General features: G+C 35.5%; 3 protein-coding genes across 3 annotated transcripts in view; 1 reads left to right on the top strand and 2 right to left on the bottom strand.

The window, feature by feature from the left end:
* Positions 1-872, bottom strand: part of Cbr-nhr-121 — a gene marked incomplete at both ends in the record, with an annotated part of 7,053 nt that extends 6,181 nt beyond the window's left edge. Inside the window, 2 exons of the mRNA XM_045243356.1 lie at positions 458-636; positions 682-872. Coding sequence (XP_045095763.1) covers positions 458-636; positions 682-872 — 370 coding nt within the window. The remainder of the gene's footprint in view (positions 1-457; positions 637-681) is intronic.
* A 3,310-nt stretch (positions 873-4,182) lies between these two features.
* Positions 4,183-9,828, top strand: CBG15673 (the record flags this gene model as incomplete). Its single annotated transcript, XM_002640750.1, has 9 exons — positions 4,183-4,262; positions 4,315-4,409; positions 4,472-4,651; positions 4,928-5,059; positions 6,232-6,490; positions 7,408-7,545; positions 7,609-7,883; positions 8,438-8,769; positions 9,601-9,828. 9 exons carry the CDS (start codon positions 4,183-4,185, stop codon positions 9,826-9,828), a joined length of 1,719 nt encoding a protein of 572 aa, XP_002640796.1.
* A 1,347-nt stretch (positions 9,829-11,175) lies between these two features.
* Positions 11,176-15,519, bottom strand: CBG15672 (the record flags this gene model as incomplete). Its single annotated transcript, XM_002640749.1, has 4 exons — positions 11,176-11,429; positions 12,705-12,883; positions 13,477-14,094; positions 15,380-15,519. The coding sequence occupies 4 exons, from the start codon at positions 15,517-15,519 to the stop codon at positions 11,176-11,178; spliced, it is 1,191 nt and encodes a 396-aa protein (XP_002640795.1).
* Between the last annotated feature and the right edge of the window lie 764 nt (positions 15,520-16,283).

Raw genomic sequence — 16,283 nt, 5'->3', positions numbered from 1 at the left:
CTATCAAAAAAGTGGTCAACAATTAAAATGTGTCAAATTTTATTTTACTCATTTTACTAATTAATAAAGTTTATCTAGTTATTGTAGTTTTAGAGATATGCGCCTTTAAATTTAGCCTACCCCCACTGGCTCCGGAGGGAGAGGCCGCCAACTTTAAAGGCGCATAACTCCAAAACTACGGTAGTTATCAAAAAGTAATCAACTACAAAAATGAAGCTTTAGGCTTGCTAATCACCTTAAAGTCTACTTCACATTTCTGATGCTCCTCTCCTAGTCGATATGAAAGGTACCCAACAATGCATCGAGACCTGGGTGGCGCCACTCTTGGAAAATCGTAAAATAGGTGTGTGTTAATTTTGTCCTCATGATCTGATTTGATGATTCCGCTAAATTACCCAATTAACAATTATCGTCCAAAAAAAAACGAATTACCTAAATCTACAGTACTCCAACTCACTCAAATTGTCCACCATCACAAAGATGTTCTTCTCTCCATGCCAAGTGTACACACTGACTTGGTCCTCAACTCTGTGATCTACTTTTCCATAGATCAAAAATATCGATTGAAGACTTTTCAAAGCTATCGGAAAAGGGCAAATATGGAAGCTCAGTGAAAAACTCTCCACCGATTTTGAGCTGGAAAACTATTTATGAAAATTGACGGTACATTCTTTGACCCACCTTCTAAAAACCCAATCCAAATCCAGATTATTCATATTTATGAAATGAGCAATTACAAAATAGGATCCTGGTTCTAATTCGATAGATTCGTCAAATGTGATTTCTTGACTGTAATCATTAGCCGAATACAGTAATTCGCCGGGCTCCTGGCTGTCCAGACAGCAGCGATGAAGGTTGAGGAAGATATTCATCTAGAAAAATGGATGTAGTTTGGTTTGAAATCGGGATTTTTCGAAAACTCAAAATGGAGATTATAGAGTTTAAAAAGGGCTATGAAATGGTATAAAATTTAATACACTTTGAATCCGGGGTCTTGCGCTCGGTTAAAGGATCACAGTAAGATGCGTTAATGAGCGCTTCCGCAAGAAGCACTGTTAAACGCGCTCTATAGATAATGTGGAAAATAGAAGATTAATTAATTTATATATGATTTTGTAGCACCGTTTGAGACCTTTAAGAAACAATTTTAATTTTTTAAAAATCTTCATTTTGAAGCTAGCTACAACGGTTTTACCTAGAGAGGCTATTTCATGCTGACGAAGGAGCACAATCATTAACGCTCCTCAATTAAAAGACCCCGGATTCGAAGTGTATTAAATTTTATACCATTTCATAGCCCTTTTTGAACTCTATAATCTCAAATCTATGTAGAAGGACATATCTTTGTAGTAAGAACTACATGACAGGTTGCTGGCAGATGCATAAAAAGTAGATCAGTTGGCAACTGGGGGAAAAGAAAAACAGGAAAAGTTCACGAGATTCAGAGTTTCCATAATTGGGGAAAATGGCTCTAAAAATGACTAAAGAAATTCTCAATTTTTCTACAAATTTCAGAAAATGTACAATGAATCTAGCTGTTCATTTTTGTAGTTAACAACATTGTTCTAGCTACGGTAGTGAGAGAGATATGCGCCTTGAAAGTGATGGCGCCCTTCTTCTCGGGCGCCGCCGGCCCGGTACCAACTTTAAAGGCGCATAGCTCCAAAACTACGGTAGCTGGAAAAAGTTGTCAACTACAAAAATAAAGCTCTGTTTCTGTTCTATATATTCTGACACTTTCAAAGAAGTCGGCAACTTGACAGCTGAGCTCTAGGCTTTTGAAAATGCTCTTGGCTTCTGAAATAAAATCGTTTGACCGGTACTGTAGCTATTCTAATTCTTCTCCGCTTTTCTGTTTATTCCACTGCAAATGATTTTTTCTCAGTTTTTCCTTTGAATCCTTGTCCTTCTGTGTGTTTTTTCTCTTTAAGTAGGTGTCCTTGATTTTCCTCTTCCTTCCCAAATCCTTCATCCAATTCTGCCCCCCCCCCCCTTTTTTTGGTGTGAAACAGAGAATAAAAAGTGTGTAATGGACAAAAAGCTGACGTCTTCTTCTTCTTCTTCTTTTTCTTCTTTTCCCCAAGGACAAAAATCTCTTCCTTTCCTCTATTTTCTCTATCCACCGAAAATCCTCGAAAACTTCTTTTTTACACTTCCTAAGCAAAAAGTCTCTAGAAGCTTGACTTCCCTGGAAACCCTTTTCAAAATTTTCTTTGAATTTTGAAATTTTGTATGTGTATAGAATGGAAATATAGCTTCATATTTGTAGTTGGCAACTTTTTTCTAGCTCTTCTAGCTTTTGAGATATGCGCCTTTAAAGTGGGAACCTCCCCCCTCTCTCGGGCGCCGCCTGCCGCGCCACGATAGTAAACTTTAAAGGCACATATCTCGAAAACTACGGTAGCTCGAAAAAAGTTGCTAACTACAAAAATAAAGCTTTAATCTTGTTTTATATATCGTGAAATTTTCAAAAGAATCCAACAATTTTGAAAACCATTTTCAGGGCGCCAAAGGCGCGACCCCCCTTTTTAGTGTCAGGGGCAGCTGGTGTAATTGAGTTTAAATACACACATAAAAATGGAATGATGGACAAACCATGGTCATTTTTCTGGGTTTGCTCTCATTTTTGTCTCTTTTTAGCAAATTTCAGAACACACGCAATGTTTCCGGAACATTCTGAAAAGGGGGCGTGGCCTAAATTTCACTGAATGACTAATCATATCTTTGGTCAGCAAAAATGTTGTCTATTTTCCAAAATTTTCGGAAAAAAGGCAGAAAATTTGTGTTTGTGTGTATGTGTATGTTATCTGAAAAGTCAATAAGGCCAAACTCTTCTTTTCTTTTCTTCTTTTCCACATTTTCCTTCTTTCCGTTGTTGTTTGAAATTCTAGAAAATTTAGAATTCCTCTAACTTTTTTGAAATTCAACATTTTTTAAAAATTCGAAAAGGAATAGATAGAGCGCTTAAGGAGCTACAAAATAATATAGAACTTGAATAGGCAGAAATTGTTCTAATTGTCAGTAGAGCGAGTTTAAGGCAGGTATCATTTGTAGCTGTTATCTGAACGGGAAAAGAACCATACTTTTTTTTTTTGAAATTTAATATTTTTGAAATTTTCAAAAGGGAGCTTATAGAGCGTTGAAAGAGCTACAAAATGAAATAAAGTATCATTATATTATGATTTGCTAGATTACCAATAGAGCGCGTTTGAGACAGGAATCCAGTTGATGCCCCCCATTGGTTAGTTTTGATACCATTTGTCTTACTGTCTTAGAATTTCTAAGTTAGTTGTGTTTCATATCATTTTGTAGCTCTTTTCAAGCTCTATAACATCTATTCCGGTTTTTCTCAAAATCTCGAATTTCAAAAAAGTTGGGTCCATTTGAAGTTTTTGTGAAAAAAAATTTTTGGGAGTTTTATGAGTCATATAAAAGCAGGGGGTTCTCATGACATTTTTTTTTGCAATGAACTTTTAATTGCTTTTGCAGAGAATTATAAAAAAATTCTTCTTTTCCCTTTTCTATGACCCCAATCATAAGTTTTTCAAAAAAATGTTTTTCAAAAAAACTTTTTTTTCAATTAAAAATATTATTTTTCCAGACCGTATCTTTCTTTTTTCTTCTTTTTTTCCACTCTATTATTTATGTGAATCTTGGCAACAATACAAAAAACAGAAAAAAGTAACAAGAAAACTTTTTTTTCTTTTTTTTCCTTCAGCTGACTTTTTGATTCCCACTGGGACCTTTCTTGCTTGTTTTACTATGTTTTTTTAGACTCTTTCAAGCTTTTATTCGCCTAAATCGACGGAAAAGTGTGTTTTGTCAATAGAGCGAGGTTACAAGTTCCGGAAATTTGAAATTTCGTTTTTTCTGCACCTCAAAGCCCTAAATGTTATGTTCAAAATAGCTAGAATATTTCGTATTGCTCTCTATCAACCGAAATTTTCGAAAAAAAATCCAATCTTCCCGCTGAAAATTGCCTGAAATTGGGAAAATTCCCCTAAAAATAGAATTTTTAAGCGAGACACTGTACGAAGCGCAGAGACGCAAACATTGGCACGGTGCCAAACTGCAACGACGCTCCGCTCTCCCGTTGGCGCCAACCCCAATTTTTTGAATTTTAAACGAATTTTCAGCCATTTTTCAGCAATTTTCGGGCTAAAAATTGAATTTTCAGACGAAATGGTTACTACTAAAGGTGATCTAGTGGTTTTGACATCTCTCAAACAGCACGCCGACCATAATATCGTCAAGATTCATCGGTAAAATTGGAAAAAAAAAGATTTTTGAACCTGAAAAAAAATACTTTTTCAGCGAAGAAACCGCAAAATCGGACAAAGTTTTGCTGATTGGAGGTGGACAGCACGCCGGGCTCATCGTTAATCGATTCGATGAAAAAGTTGCATATGGTAATTTTTGAATTTTTGAGAGAATAAAATTTTAAAAAATCAATAATTCCGTCCAGATTCAGATTCCGAATCCGCCGCCGACGTCTCCTTGTCGTTCAGTGTCCATCTGACTGACAAGGATCAGAAGCAGGTTCAGGAGAAGCGATCTCTATACTTTAAGCTTCGAAAAAACGTGGATTTGGATGTGGGGCGCTCTGTGGTCCATAAATTCTTCAGAAATCTGCTGAGCAATCTTTCAGGAGGCAAGGACACTTAAATTTTACGAGAATACCCCGGAAAAACCAAGAAAAATGTGCCAAAAATCGCTGAAAACCGCCTAAATTGGGGTCAAGGGTAATTAAGCCTAATTAACCCGAATTATGCCTGAAAACCCGGATTTAAGAGCTAAAAAATCGTTTTCAGCACGTTTTTCATGTCTAAAACCATCTGGAATCCTTCATAATCCCCCGAAAAATTGATTTTTGAAAAATTTGAAACTTCGAAAAAAAATTTTTTTTTCCAAAATTTCCAATTTTCAGACTATGCATCGTTCATGAAGCGTGCGATGATCCTTTTGCACAAAGAGTACGCCGAAATCGCCGAAGTGATAATCGATTACAAGATTGTCGACGAGGATGAGCAGGTCGCCATTCCCGATGCCACTCAATATGGTAAAAATGCTCAAAAATGGATTTTTTCCTTAAAAATAGCTAGAAAATCGGTTTTCTCGGCGTTTTTTCACCCGGAAAACACACAAAAACGGTCGAAAATAACCAAAAAATGAAGATTTTCGAAAATGGCCGAGTTTTGAGATTTCTAGGCCACCAGAACTCGGTCTGGCGGTATTTTCACTAAAAAAATCGATTTTCTGCCCAATTTTAGTCAAAAATTCCAGAAAAATCGCGAAAAATCGGTCGAAAATGACCAAAAAATGAAGATTTTCGAAAATGGCCGAGTTTTGGACTTCTAGGCCACCAAAACTCGGCCATGGGACGTTTTCTCTCAAAAAATCGATTTTCTCTACATTTTCGACTGAAAATTCAGAGAAAACTGCTAAAAATCTGTCGAAAATGGCCTAAAACCAGAAAATTTCGAAAATGGCCGAGTTTTGGGATTTCTAGGCCACCAAAACTCGGCCATGGTGCATTTTCACTTAAAAATTTGAATTTCCCGCCTATTTTCAAGTTGGTTTCGCTGAAAAACGAAAAAAATCAATCAAAAACGGCCTAGAAACACAAAATTCCGGAAATGGCCGAGTTTTGGAATTCTAGGCCACCAAAACACGGCCATATGTTTAAAATCTATTAAAAAACGAAAACAAATCACAGAATCTCCAGAATTCACTAGGAAAAGTGAGTTTTTAGATGATTTTGCACCCCTTAATTACCCTTAATTACCCCTAATTACCCACTAATTAATTCTCTGTTTTCAGTGCAAAATTATCGATTTTTGACTCATTGTCAGTCGAAAAATCGATATTTTCAGCTCAAAATACCTATGGCCGCCATCTGGTGGCCTAGAAAACTCCAGATTTCGAAAAACTCGGCCAGCTTCAGAAAAGAGCACATTTTTCATCAATTTTCACCGATTTTCTTGCCTAATTAGTCTTAATTACCCTCCTAATTACCCTTGTAAAAATTGATTCCGAAAAATCCGCTATCTGGTGGCCTAGAAAACTCCAGATTTCAAAAAACTCGGCCACCTTCGAAAATAGCTTATTTTAGCTCGTTTTTTCTCAATTTCAACTCAATTTTCACCGAATTTTTTTCAGTAATCACCTTTAATTACCCCTAATTACTCTCCTAACTGCTTTTTCTCCCAAAAAAAACCATTTTTCTTGCAGATTCTGGCTCAGAATTGGAGGAAGTCACCATCGGGCACGTGCAGGAGATTCTGGAGCACGCGTTCCCGAACGGACTGCCGACGTCGACGATTTCAGAATGTTTGAGATGTTCGAACGACGAGACGCTGGAGTTTTTGAACGAGTTACAGACGAATGGAATAGTTCGAATGGTTGGAGACGAGTGGATTCGTGTGGACACCAGAAAAGTGGATGAGAGTGTTGAGGCACATCGGCAGAGTGCCAGTACTAGTGCTGGAGGGTAAGGATTTCACTGAAAACTCCAAAAAATCTGAAAAAAACGGCTAATTTTGAGCTCAAATCAGCTAATTTAGATTCCCGTATTCTCGATTCCTCGAAACTTTTTGATTTCCAGCGATTTTCTCGACGTTAAAAAGATTTGCCATTAAATTTGCGAAATTTTGATACCCATACTGCCCTATATCGATTTTTTAAGATCTTCTGAATTTTTAGAAGACGTCAAAAATCGGAATTCACCGAATATGGGCAATATGGGTATCAAAAGGATAGAAATTGCATGGGAAACAGTTCTAACGATATGAAAATTTCTAAAAATTGAGTTCTGAATCTCAAGAAGACGTCAAATTTTTTTCTGGATTTTGGCGTGTTCTGAATCCTGGAATCTCCGATTTCCGTAAATTTTCATGTCGTCAAAACTGTTTCTCTTTAAATTTCCGTCATTTTGATACCCATATTGACCATATTCACTAGATTCCGATTTTCGACGTCTTCTGAAAATTCAGAAGACCCCAAAAAATCGATATAGGGCAATATGGGTATCGAAATTTCGCAAATTTCATGCCAAATCTTTCTAACGTTGTGAAAATTCCTAAAAATAAAATTCTGAATATCTAGAAGACGTCGAACTTTTTTCTGAATTTTGAAGGCTTCTGAATTCCAGAATTTCTCATATTCGTGAATTATCCCGTCGTCAAACTTGTCTAGAATGTAATTTCCTTCAATTTGATACCCATATTGCCCATATTCGGTGAATTCCGAATTTCGACGTCTTCTGAAAATTGAAGACCCACCAAAAATCGATCCCGGGCAATATGGGTATCGAAATTTCGCAAATTTCATGACGAATTCTTTCTAACGTCATGAAATCTTCTATCATTGGGATTTTCTGAAATTTTGACGTCTTCTGAACATTTCCAGCACCAACGACCAACCGACAGTCGCCATTATTTCTTGTCTTTTCGTGGAGAAACAGGCGGTGGATGCCCTAATCGAAGAATCCTCGACGATTCACAAGTACAAATCGGGTGGAGAATCCAACGTCTACACGCTGGGAAGGTAATTGTTTTTTCAAAAAAATTCAAAATTTCAAATCTCCCTCCTAACCTATATTCCCTTCAGAATCGGTTCCCACCGCGTCGTCGCCACGAAACTCGCGTTGATTGGTGATTCTCGAGAAGCCATCACATCTGCTGGATCGATTACGACACGTCTTCTCGGAAACTTCCAGAACATCGAGCACGTCTTCATTGTAGGCGTCGGAGGCGCTGTGCCACACTTCACAGATGCCACGTTGCATGCCAGACTCGGTGACGTCATCGTTTCGGCGTCGCGACCACATCAATACGTTTATGCTCATGATTTGTTGTTTGATAGGATGACGGAGCAGATAACTGGTAGGATTTTTTGTCATTTATAGCAGTTTTGACGACGTTAGAAAGGTTTGGCATGAAATTTGCAAAATTTTGATACCCATATTGCCCATGTTCGGTGGATTTTGACATTGGACGCCTTCTGAAAATTCAGAAGACGTCAACACTCGAAATCCACTGAATATAGGCAATATGGGTATCAAAATGACGGAAATTTCAAGAGAAACAGTTTAAACGATAGGAAAACCATACAGAATTGCGAAAAATCAAGATTTTGGAATTCAGAAGACGTCAAGATACAGAACTTCATTTTGAATTCTAAATGTTGATTTCCAGCAAAATTCACGACGTTAGAACGATTCAGCATGAGATTTACGAAATTGTGATAGCCATATTGCCCGAAATCGATTTTCCAGTGTCTTCTGAATTTTTAGAAGAGGTCGAATATCGAAAGTCACCGATTACGGGCAATATGGGTATCAAATTGAAGGAAATTTTATGCCAAACCTTCCTAACGACGTGAAAATTCCAGTAAACCATTCAGAAGACGTGAAAATCTGGAAATTTGAATTTTCCAGGATTCGCCATTCGCAACTGGGACGCCGAGGACAAGACCATCGAAAACATTGTGGAAACCGGTGGTCAGGAACTCGTGGACTCATGGAATTCAGCTACAGATGAAGCTATCCAGTCTCTGACGTCTTCTGCTGGAGACGTCGAATGGAAGGCGCCTCCAGAATCGACTGACGTATTAGCAATGGCAGTTTCGAAGGGAAACGTCGTCGTGATGCCACATCCGAACGAGAATCGAAAGGGTGGACCCGAAATTCATCTGGGAACAGTTGGAGCCATGTCGGCCATGAAGAAGTATGAGAAGACGATTGGTGGAGAGGAGGATACCTTGGGACAGGTAACGAATTCTTGAATTTCATAGGAAAATTTAGGTTTGGGGCGGTTGGAGCTTCAAAATGAGCCCAAACGCGGCGAAAATTGATTGGGTTTGAAAATTTCGAGATACAGCGCCAGAAAATGCGCTCTAGTGAGAAAACCAAGCAAAATTTGAAAGCGAAACTAACTTATTCGTAATCAGCAAGCCATGAGCTTTGAAATGAGCCCAAACACGGCTGGAATCCGTTAATTTGGAATTTTTGTCAGTGGAGCGCATTTTCTAACAACGAATTTTTGAAATTTCAAACATATCCTATTCTAGTCGTGTTTGGGCTCATTTTGAAGCTCATAACTAGCGTATTACGAATATACTAGTTCAAATTTCTGATTTTCATCGGTTTTTTCAGTGGAGCGCGTTTTCTGAGGCTACTTTTTTGAATTTTCAAATTCAACTGATTCCAGTCGTGTTTGGGCTCATTTTTGAAGCTCCCAAGCTCACAAGAATCAATATTTGAATCTTTTACAGCAATAAGCTTGTAACGAGCTTCAAAATGAGCCTAAACACCCCCAGAATCTGTTAATTTTGAATTTTGTCAATGGAGCGCAGCTGCTGAGGCCAATTTTTCAAAAATTGTAAACTTAACCGATTCTAGTCGTGTTTGAGCTCATTTCAAAGCCCATAACGAGCTAAATGCAAATATAGTTCCAATTTTCAATTTCGATTGCTAGTCTCAGTAGAGCGCATTTTCATAAGCTGAATTTTGGAATTTTCAATATTAACAGATGCTAGTCGTGTTTGGGTTCATTTTGAAGCTCCCAACCTCCCTAAAATCAATAAATCGATAATTTTCAGATCCGTGAATCGTTTGCCGAGTCATTTGGCATCCGTTGCATGGACGCTGGCTTCGATTCGGTCGTCGGCGCCGTCGTTGGCTCGTGTGTCCGTTCGTGGGCGTTGATTCGTGGAATCTCGGATTATCACTACGGTCAGAGTCGTGCTGGAAAGGTGTGGCAAGCACATGCGGCTGCCCGAGCCGCCGGCATGGCCAGATGCATCATCGAGAAGCTTCCAAAGGCTTAAATTATTGATTTTTCTTAAATTTTTGAATTTTTCGAAAAAAAATTTTTTTTTCAAAATTCTCTTTCCTTACCAATTCCAGCTTTCCTGTCAAAAACCACATGCTTTATGTTAGGCTCCGCCCACTTTTCTCCTAGGCCCCGCCCACCTGATGATTTTTTTCTTTAAAATCAGATACATTCCCCCGCTTTTTTAATGTAAAAGTGACCAAGTGTTTTTTATTGATTAATTGATTAACTGTCTCTCTGTCTGTCTGAAATTTTTTTTTAATGAAAAAAATTTCGAAGAACATTTTTTAGACACTTTTTCAGCGATCCCCTCAGAACCCAATTGATTTCCAGCGATTTTCACGACGTTAGGAAGATTTAGGATGAAATTTGCGAAATTTTGATACCCATATTGCCCCCTGTGGGTTTTTTGAAGTCTTCTGAATTTTCAGAAGACGTCAAAATTTGGAATTCACGGAATATGGGCAATATGGGTGTCAAAATGACGGAAATTTCAAGAGAAACAGTTTTAACAACGTGAAAAGGATCCAGAAATGCAAAAAATCAAAGGTTCCGGGGTTCAGAAGACATCAAAATGCAGAAGCTTATTTTAAATTCTGAATCCTTAGAATCCTATTGATTTCTAGCGAATGTCACGACGTTAGAAAGATTTGGCATGAAATTCGCGAAGATTTGATACCCATATTGCCTTATATATGTTTTTTTGATGTCTTCTGAATTTTCAGAAGACGTCAAAATTTGGAATTGACGGAATATGGGCAATATGGGTATCAAAATGACGGAATTTTCAAGAGAAACAATTTAAACGCCATGAAAAATTGAGATATCTATTCAAAAAACGTCAAATTTGAGGAATCTTCAAGACTCCAAGGTTCCGATCACTTGAAAACAAAGGAAATTGGACCAAAAAAGCAATTTTTTTAAGAAAAATTTTTGAAAAAGGTAGATCAGAAAAGTGGTATATCAATTATTTTTTTTCAAATTTTTTGTTTTTTTTTAATTTTCAAAATTTCATATTATCGCTGTCTGAGAAAAAACAAGGTTAGAGAGTATTTTCTGCAGTCTGAATACGGTAGCAAACTGAAAGCGACAAGTCTAAATAGCACATATTAGGCGGAGACGCAGAGAAAAAGACAACAATAATAAAAATTAAAAAATTTAGATTTAAAAAATCCATAATTCTAAAAAATTGCACATTTCAAATTGTCATTAATTTTGAACAATTTCAGAAATTTCGAAAATTCTGAAAATCAACATTTTCTAGAAAAAAACACTTTTATTACAAAAAAAAACACGCTTTTTACAGCAAAATGAGTAGATCAAAAAAAAAAGAAGGTAGATATCAATTAATTTTGGGTCCAAAAACATATTCACCAGCTCCACACACATTTTGGCCTCTCGCCAGACGCATGTATCCTTGATCTCCCCATCCGCTACCCCAGGAATTTTTGACAATCCAATATAATTGTCCTCCTTCGTTGCCGTAACCAATTAGTGTCATTGCATGATACCCGTTATTCGGATCATTGCATTCTCGCTCCGATGGATGATAGATTCCTTTCGAGTAGCTGTAGAAGGACTTGGGGAGCTTCATGGCTGGAAAAATCAAAAATTAATTAGGAATTGTGTAAATTTTCAGATCTAAAAAAATTCAATTTCCTTCCAAATGACACTAAAATCAGAGCGGTCCCTTTGAAATGAAGATCATTTCATTTTAGTTTGAAATCAAATCTTAGCAACTTTGAGGGTATTTATCTGGTTGAATATCAATGCTTTTCAAACTGATTTTTATATTGAAATGTAGCTTTTGGAATTTCCTATAAGAATATCTAAATTTGATTTAGAGATTCTGATTTTGAAGGGTCCAACGGTTCATGTTACTCTCTCTGGAGGATTTCGGCACTAAAATGTGATATGCCCCTCTTTGAGTGTCTTTATCTAGCAATATTCCTAAGATGTTTATATTGAATGTTCACTGAAAATGTAGCTTTTGAAATTTTCTACAAGAATATCTAATTTTGAATTAGTGATTCAAATTTTAGAAGGTCAAATAGTCCCTATAAATCCTTCTGAAGCAATTCGGCACTAAAATGCGATATCACCTTCTTTGATAGCCTGTATCAAGATATCTCTTAAAGGTTTTTATATTTCTTTTTATACAAAAATACTCCTCTTAAAGTTTTCTGTCAGATCATATATATATTTCATTTTGAGATCCTAATTTTGAAGGGTCCAACGATTCATGTTACTCTCACTGGAGGATTTCGACACTAAAATGCGCTATCACACCGTTTGTGACCTTATATCTAAATAAATTTTGAGGATTTTCGTATTGAATTTTACATCAAAAAGTAGCTTTTGGAATGTCCTACAAGAATATATAATATTCATTTTAAGATTCCAATTTTAAAGGGTCCCATGGTCCCTATAACTCCGCGTGGAGGATTTCGGCACTTAAATGAGATATCACCTTTTTTGATAGCCTGTATCTAGATATTTCTTGAAGATTTTTATATTTCTTTTTATACAAAAATACTCCTCTTAAAGTTTTCTGCCAGAATATATAAATTCCATTTCAGGATTCTGATTTTGAAGGCGTCAACGATCCCTAAAACTTCATATGTGTCCACTCCCACTAAAATACGGTATCCAATTCTTTGATCGTCCGTATCTAGTGACAACTTGCAGATTTTTATATTGATTTTTATATCAAAATACTCCTCATGAAATTTGCTTCAAGAATATATAACTTTCAAATTAAGAATCTTAATTCAAAGGTACCAACAGGACAGTCAAATTATGTCAAGTCAATATAGGGCAATAACCCTCATAAAATCAGCATAGTTATTCTCATAAGTAAAAAAAACTCACCAAAGCTAACAGGACCCACAGAATCAACCCAGTCGGCAATGAAATCCTCATTATTCGCCAATCGATATCCTTCATCCACCCAAACTCGTGTCTTTCTTCCATTCAAATAACACTGATCGTGCCGAACTGCATCGTATGGATAGTCGTCTTCCGTTTCAAGACCATTCCCGAGAATCCAGCTGAAACTTGTTGATTTGAAATTTGATTTCGTTTCGAATGATACTAAAATCAAAATTCTATCTTAAAATTGAAGAAAGTTAGAGTCATTTTTCCAATAGACTACTCATTTATGGCGCCAAAAAGCTTTGATGACCTAGATTTTTGTGAGAGGCAATATTTTCTAAATTGATTCTTATACCAAAACGTAGCTCTTCAAATTTCCTACAAGAATATATAATATTCATTTTAAGATTCCAATTTTAAAGGGTCCCATGGTCCCTATAACTCCGCGTGGAGTATTTTGACACACAAATGAGATATCACACTCTTTATTGGCTTGTATCTAGTTGAGTCTTATATATTTTTGTTCAGAGTTTTATACCAAAGTGCTCCTTATGAAATTTCCTACAAGACTATATACGTTTTATATTGAGATTCGAATTTTGAAGTGTCCAATGGTCCCTTTAACTCATTCTGACGAATTTTTGCGATAAAATGAGGTATTACCCTCTGTGAAAGCATGTTTCTAGCTTAATATCTACGCTTTCTGTATTGATTTTTATAGTAAAATGTAGCTCTTAAAATTTCCTGCAAGAAAATCAAAACTAGCAACCTCAATGCCTTATCCATGAACCCTCCATTACATCCATAACTATCTCGATCACAATCCACGAGTTCCTGTTCACTTAATGACCATAATGTTCCTTTTTTAATTGCAAATTGAGATTCAACAGCCGAAACAATCGAAAATGCCCAGCAAGATCCACATTGCCCTTGATTCTTGACACTCATCACTTTCCCATCGTTTCTCCAATCTCGATAACCGCTTCTGTTCAAACTTCCCGCCAAAATTGTTGAATTTGCGAATTTTAAATTTGAAAGGTTTTTCACGAATTTCTGATCCATTGAATATCTTCTTAGCTCTTCTTCAGATCGATCCGTAAACTCATTGATTTCAAATTTGGCGCCAGAGTTTTGAGAATTCAATATTTCGATTTCCTTCAAATTTTTTGAGAATAATTGGAATCGAAAATTCAAATCATCTGAATTCTCATGGATTCTTTGAAATTTTTGGTTGAATTCCTTGAATTTTCGAAGAGAATCCGTTAATTGAAGATTTTCGGAACGTTTTTGAAAAATTAATGCGGTAATTAGGGCAATTATCAGAAGGGTAATTAGGGAGTAGAGGATTTCGAGCCATGGAATTTTTGAGCAAGTCGTTTTGGGGGATCTGAAAAATTTTTTAATATTTCTTTTAAAATTATAATTCCAGGAAGCTCAGAATTTTCAAAAAATCCAAGAAATTCGAAGTTTCTAGAAATGGGAAATCTTAAAATTTTGAAATTCCAGAAATTTTTGAAAAACCATAAATTCGAAAAATCTTTTGAAAAATGGAAAGATAATCCGAATAATACCAGATGTCCCAGAAATTCAGAAAGTTTAGAAATCTCGAAAATCAAGATTTTTACTAGAATTCGAAATTCTAGAAAATCCGAAAAAAATTAGAAAAATCTAAATTGGAAAAACCTAAAATTTGAGGAAAAAAGTTCCTAGAATTCCTCAAATTTCAAGGAATTCCGAATTTTTGAAAAATTTTAAAATTTCAGAATTCACGGATTCTAATATTCCGGAAATTCTAGAAATTTCTGTAAGCCCTAAATTTCAGAATTTCAGATTTTTTTTTAATTACCAAATAATTTAGAAAACCATAAATTCAAACAATCCGGAAATTCAGAAATTCCAGTAATTCAGAAATTCCAGTAATTCAGAAATTCCAGTAATTCAGAAATTCCAAAAATACAAAAATTCAGAAATTTAGAAATTCAGAAATTCAGAAATTCCAAAAATACAAAAATTCAGAAAGTCAGAAATTCAGAAATTCAGAAATTCCAAAAATACAAAAATTCAGAAATTCAGAAATTCCAAAAATACAAAAATTCAGAAATTCAGAAATTCCAAAAATACAAAAATTCAGAAATTTAGAAATTCAGAAATTCAGAAATTCAGAAATTCCAAAAATACAAAAATTCAGAAATTCAGAAAGTCAGAAATTCAGAAATTCAGAAATTCCAAAAATACAAAAATTCAGAAATTCAGAAATTCAGAAATTCAGAAATTCCAAAAATACAAAAATTCAGAAATTCAGAAATTCAGAAATTCAGAAATTCCAAAAATACAAAAAAAAATCCTGGAAACACAAAACTTAAGAATTCAAAAGTTTCAAAGAAAATCAGAAGTTCTAAAACTCTAAAAATTCTAAATTTGGGAATTCTAGGGATATTAAAAAATAGGAAGAAATTCAAAAATTCTTGGGAATCCAAGAATCCAAAAATTTAGAATTTCAGAAAAACCGAAATTTGAACAAGTTCACAATTTCCAAGAATCCAAAAATTTAGAATTTCAGAAAAACCGAAATTTGAACAAGTTCACAATTTCCAAGAAACCCAAAATTTTGAATTTTGGAATTTTAAAGATTCATGAATTAAAAAAAAATCAAAATTTCAATAAATGCTCACCTCTCTTCAAATTGAAAATCCAAGTCGAGTGTCATCTCCTCCACAGATCCTCCTCTCGACATAAAAACCATTTCTTTTGGCTTTTTCAAATCATTTTTCGAGAAAAAATATTCTTGAAAAAATTGCGAACTGTTGACCATTTTTTTTGGAATTTTTCAGTAAGAAAAAACTGATTTTTCCATATCAAATACTTGCTTTTTAAGTATCTGTTATCATTGCTCATCCCTAATTCTTCCTTTCCTCATTTTTTGTCATTTTTTGTCATTTTTTCTCTAAATCTCTTATTTGATCAATCTTTTTTTGGTGAATGAGTCATCGGAGAGATAGGAGAGAGAGAGAGAGAAAACAAGAAAATCAAATAAATGTGGGGGGAAATATTAGGAAGATATTTCATTATTGCTAATAGGCATTTTTTGGACAAGAGATTCTGGATTTTCAAAATTTTCAGTGTTTCTGAATTTTTGAATATTTGGAAGCGTTCAGAAAATTTGAAATTCTCAAATTCAGAATTTTTCTGAATTGATCTACTCTTTTTTTGATCTACTCATTTTGCTCTAAAAATCGTTTTTTTTTTCGGAAAAAAAGTCGTTTTCTCAAAAATCAAAATTGATTTTTTTTTTAATACGATTTTCCAAGGAAAGTAATCATAAATACGACAGGATGTTTTCTTCCAAGCATCGACGGCTGGTTCCTTGGTGGTATGGGGAGCCAACAAAACTAGGATCCAGAAGGATTCAGCCCTGCCACCCATCAACAAGGCACTTGGAGGTCCACCGAGGAGAGTACGGTGGATCTGCTGAAGGTTCGTGACATCAAAAAATTAAAGGACACCGTATTTACCGTAAAACCTCTAATAGAACGACACCCGGATCGTTCACTTTGAGCCTATATATCTCACTTCTTT

The sequence above is a fragment of the Caenorhabditis briggsae genome, assembly GCF_000004555.2.
Source record: "Caenorhabditis briggsae complete genome, chrIII, whole genome shotgun sequence".
NCBI lineage: Eukaryota > Metazoa > Nematoda > Chromadorea > Rhabditida > Rhabditidae > Caenorhabditis > Caenorhabditis briggsae.
Note: the sequence above shows the minus strand (reverse complement) of the source record. Positions and strands in the feature narration are given on the sequence as shown.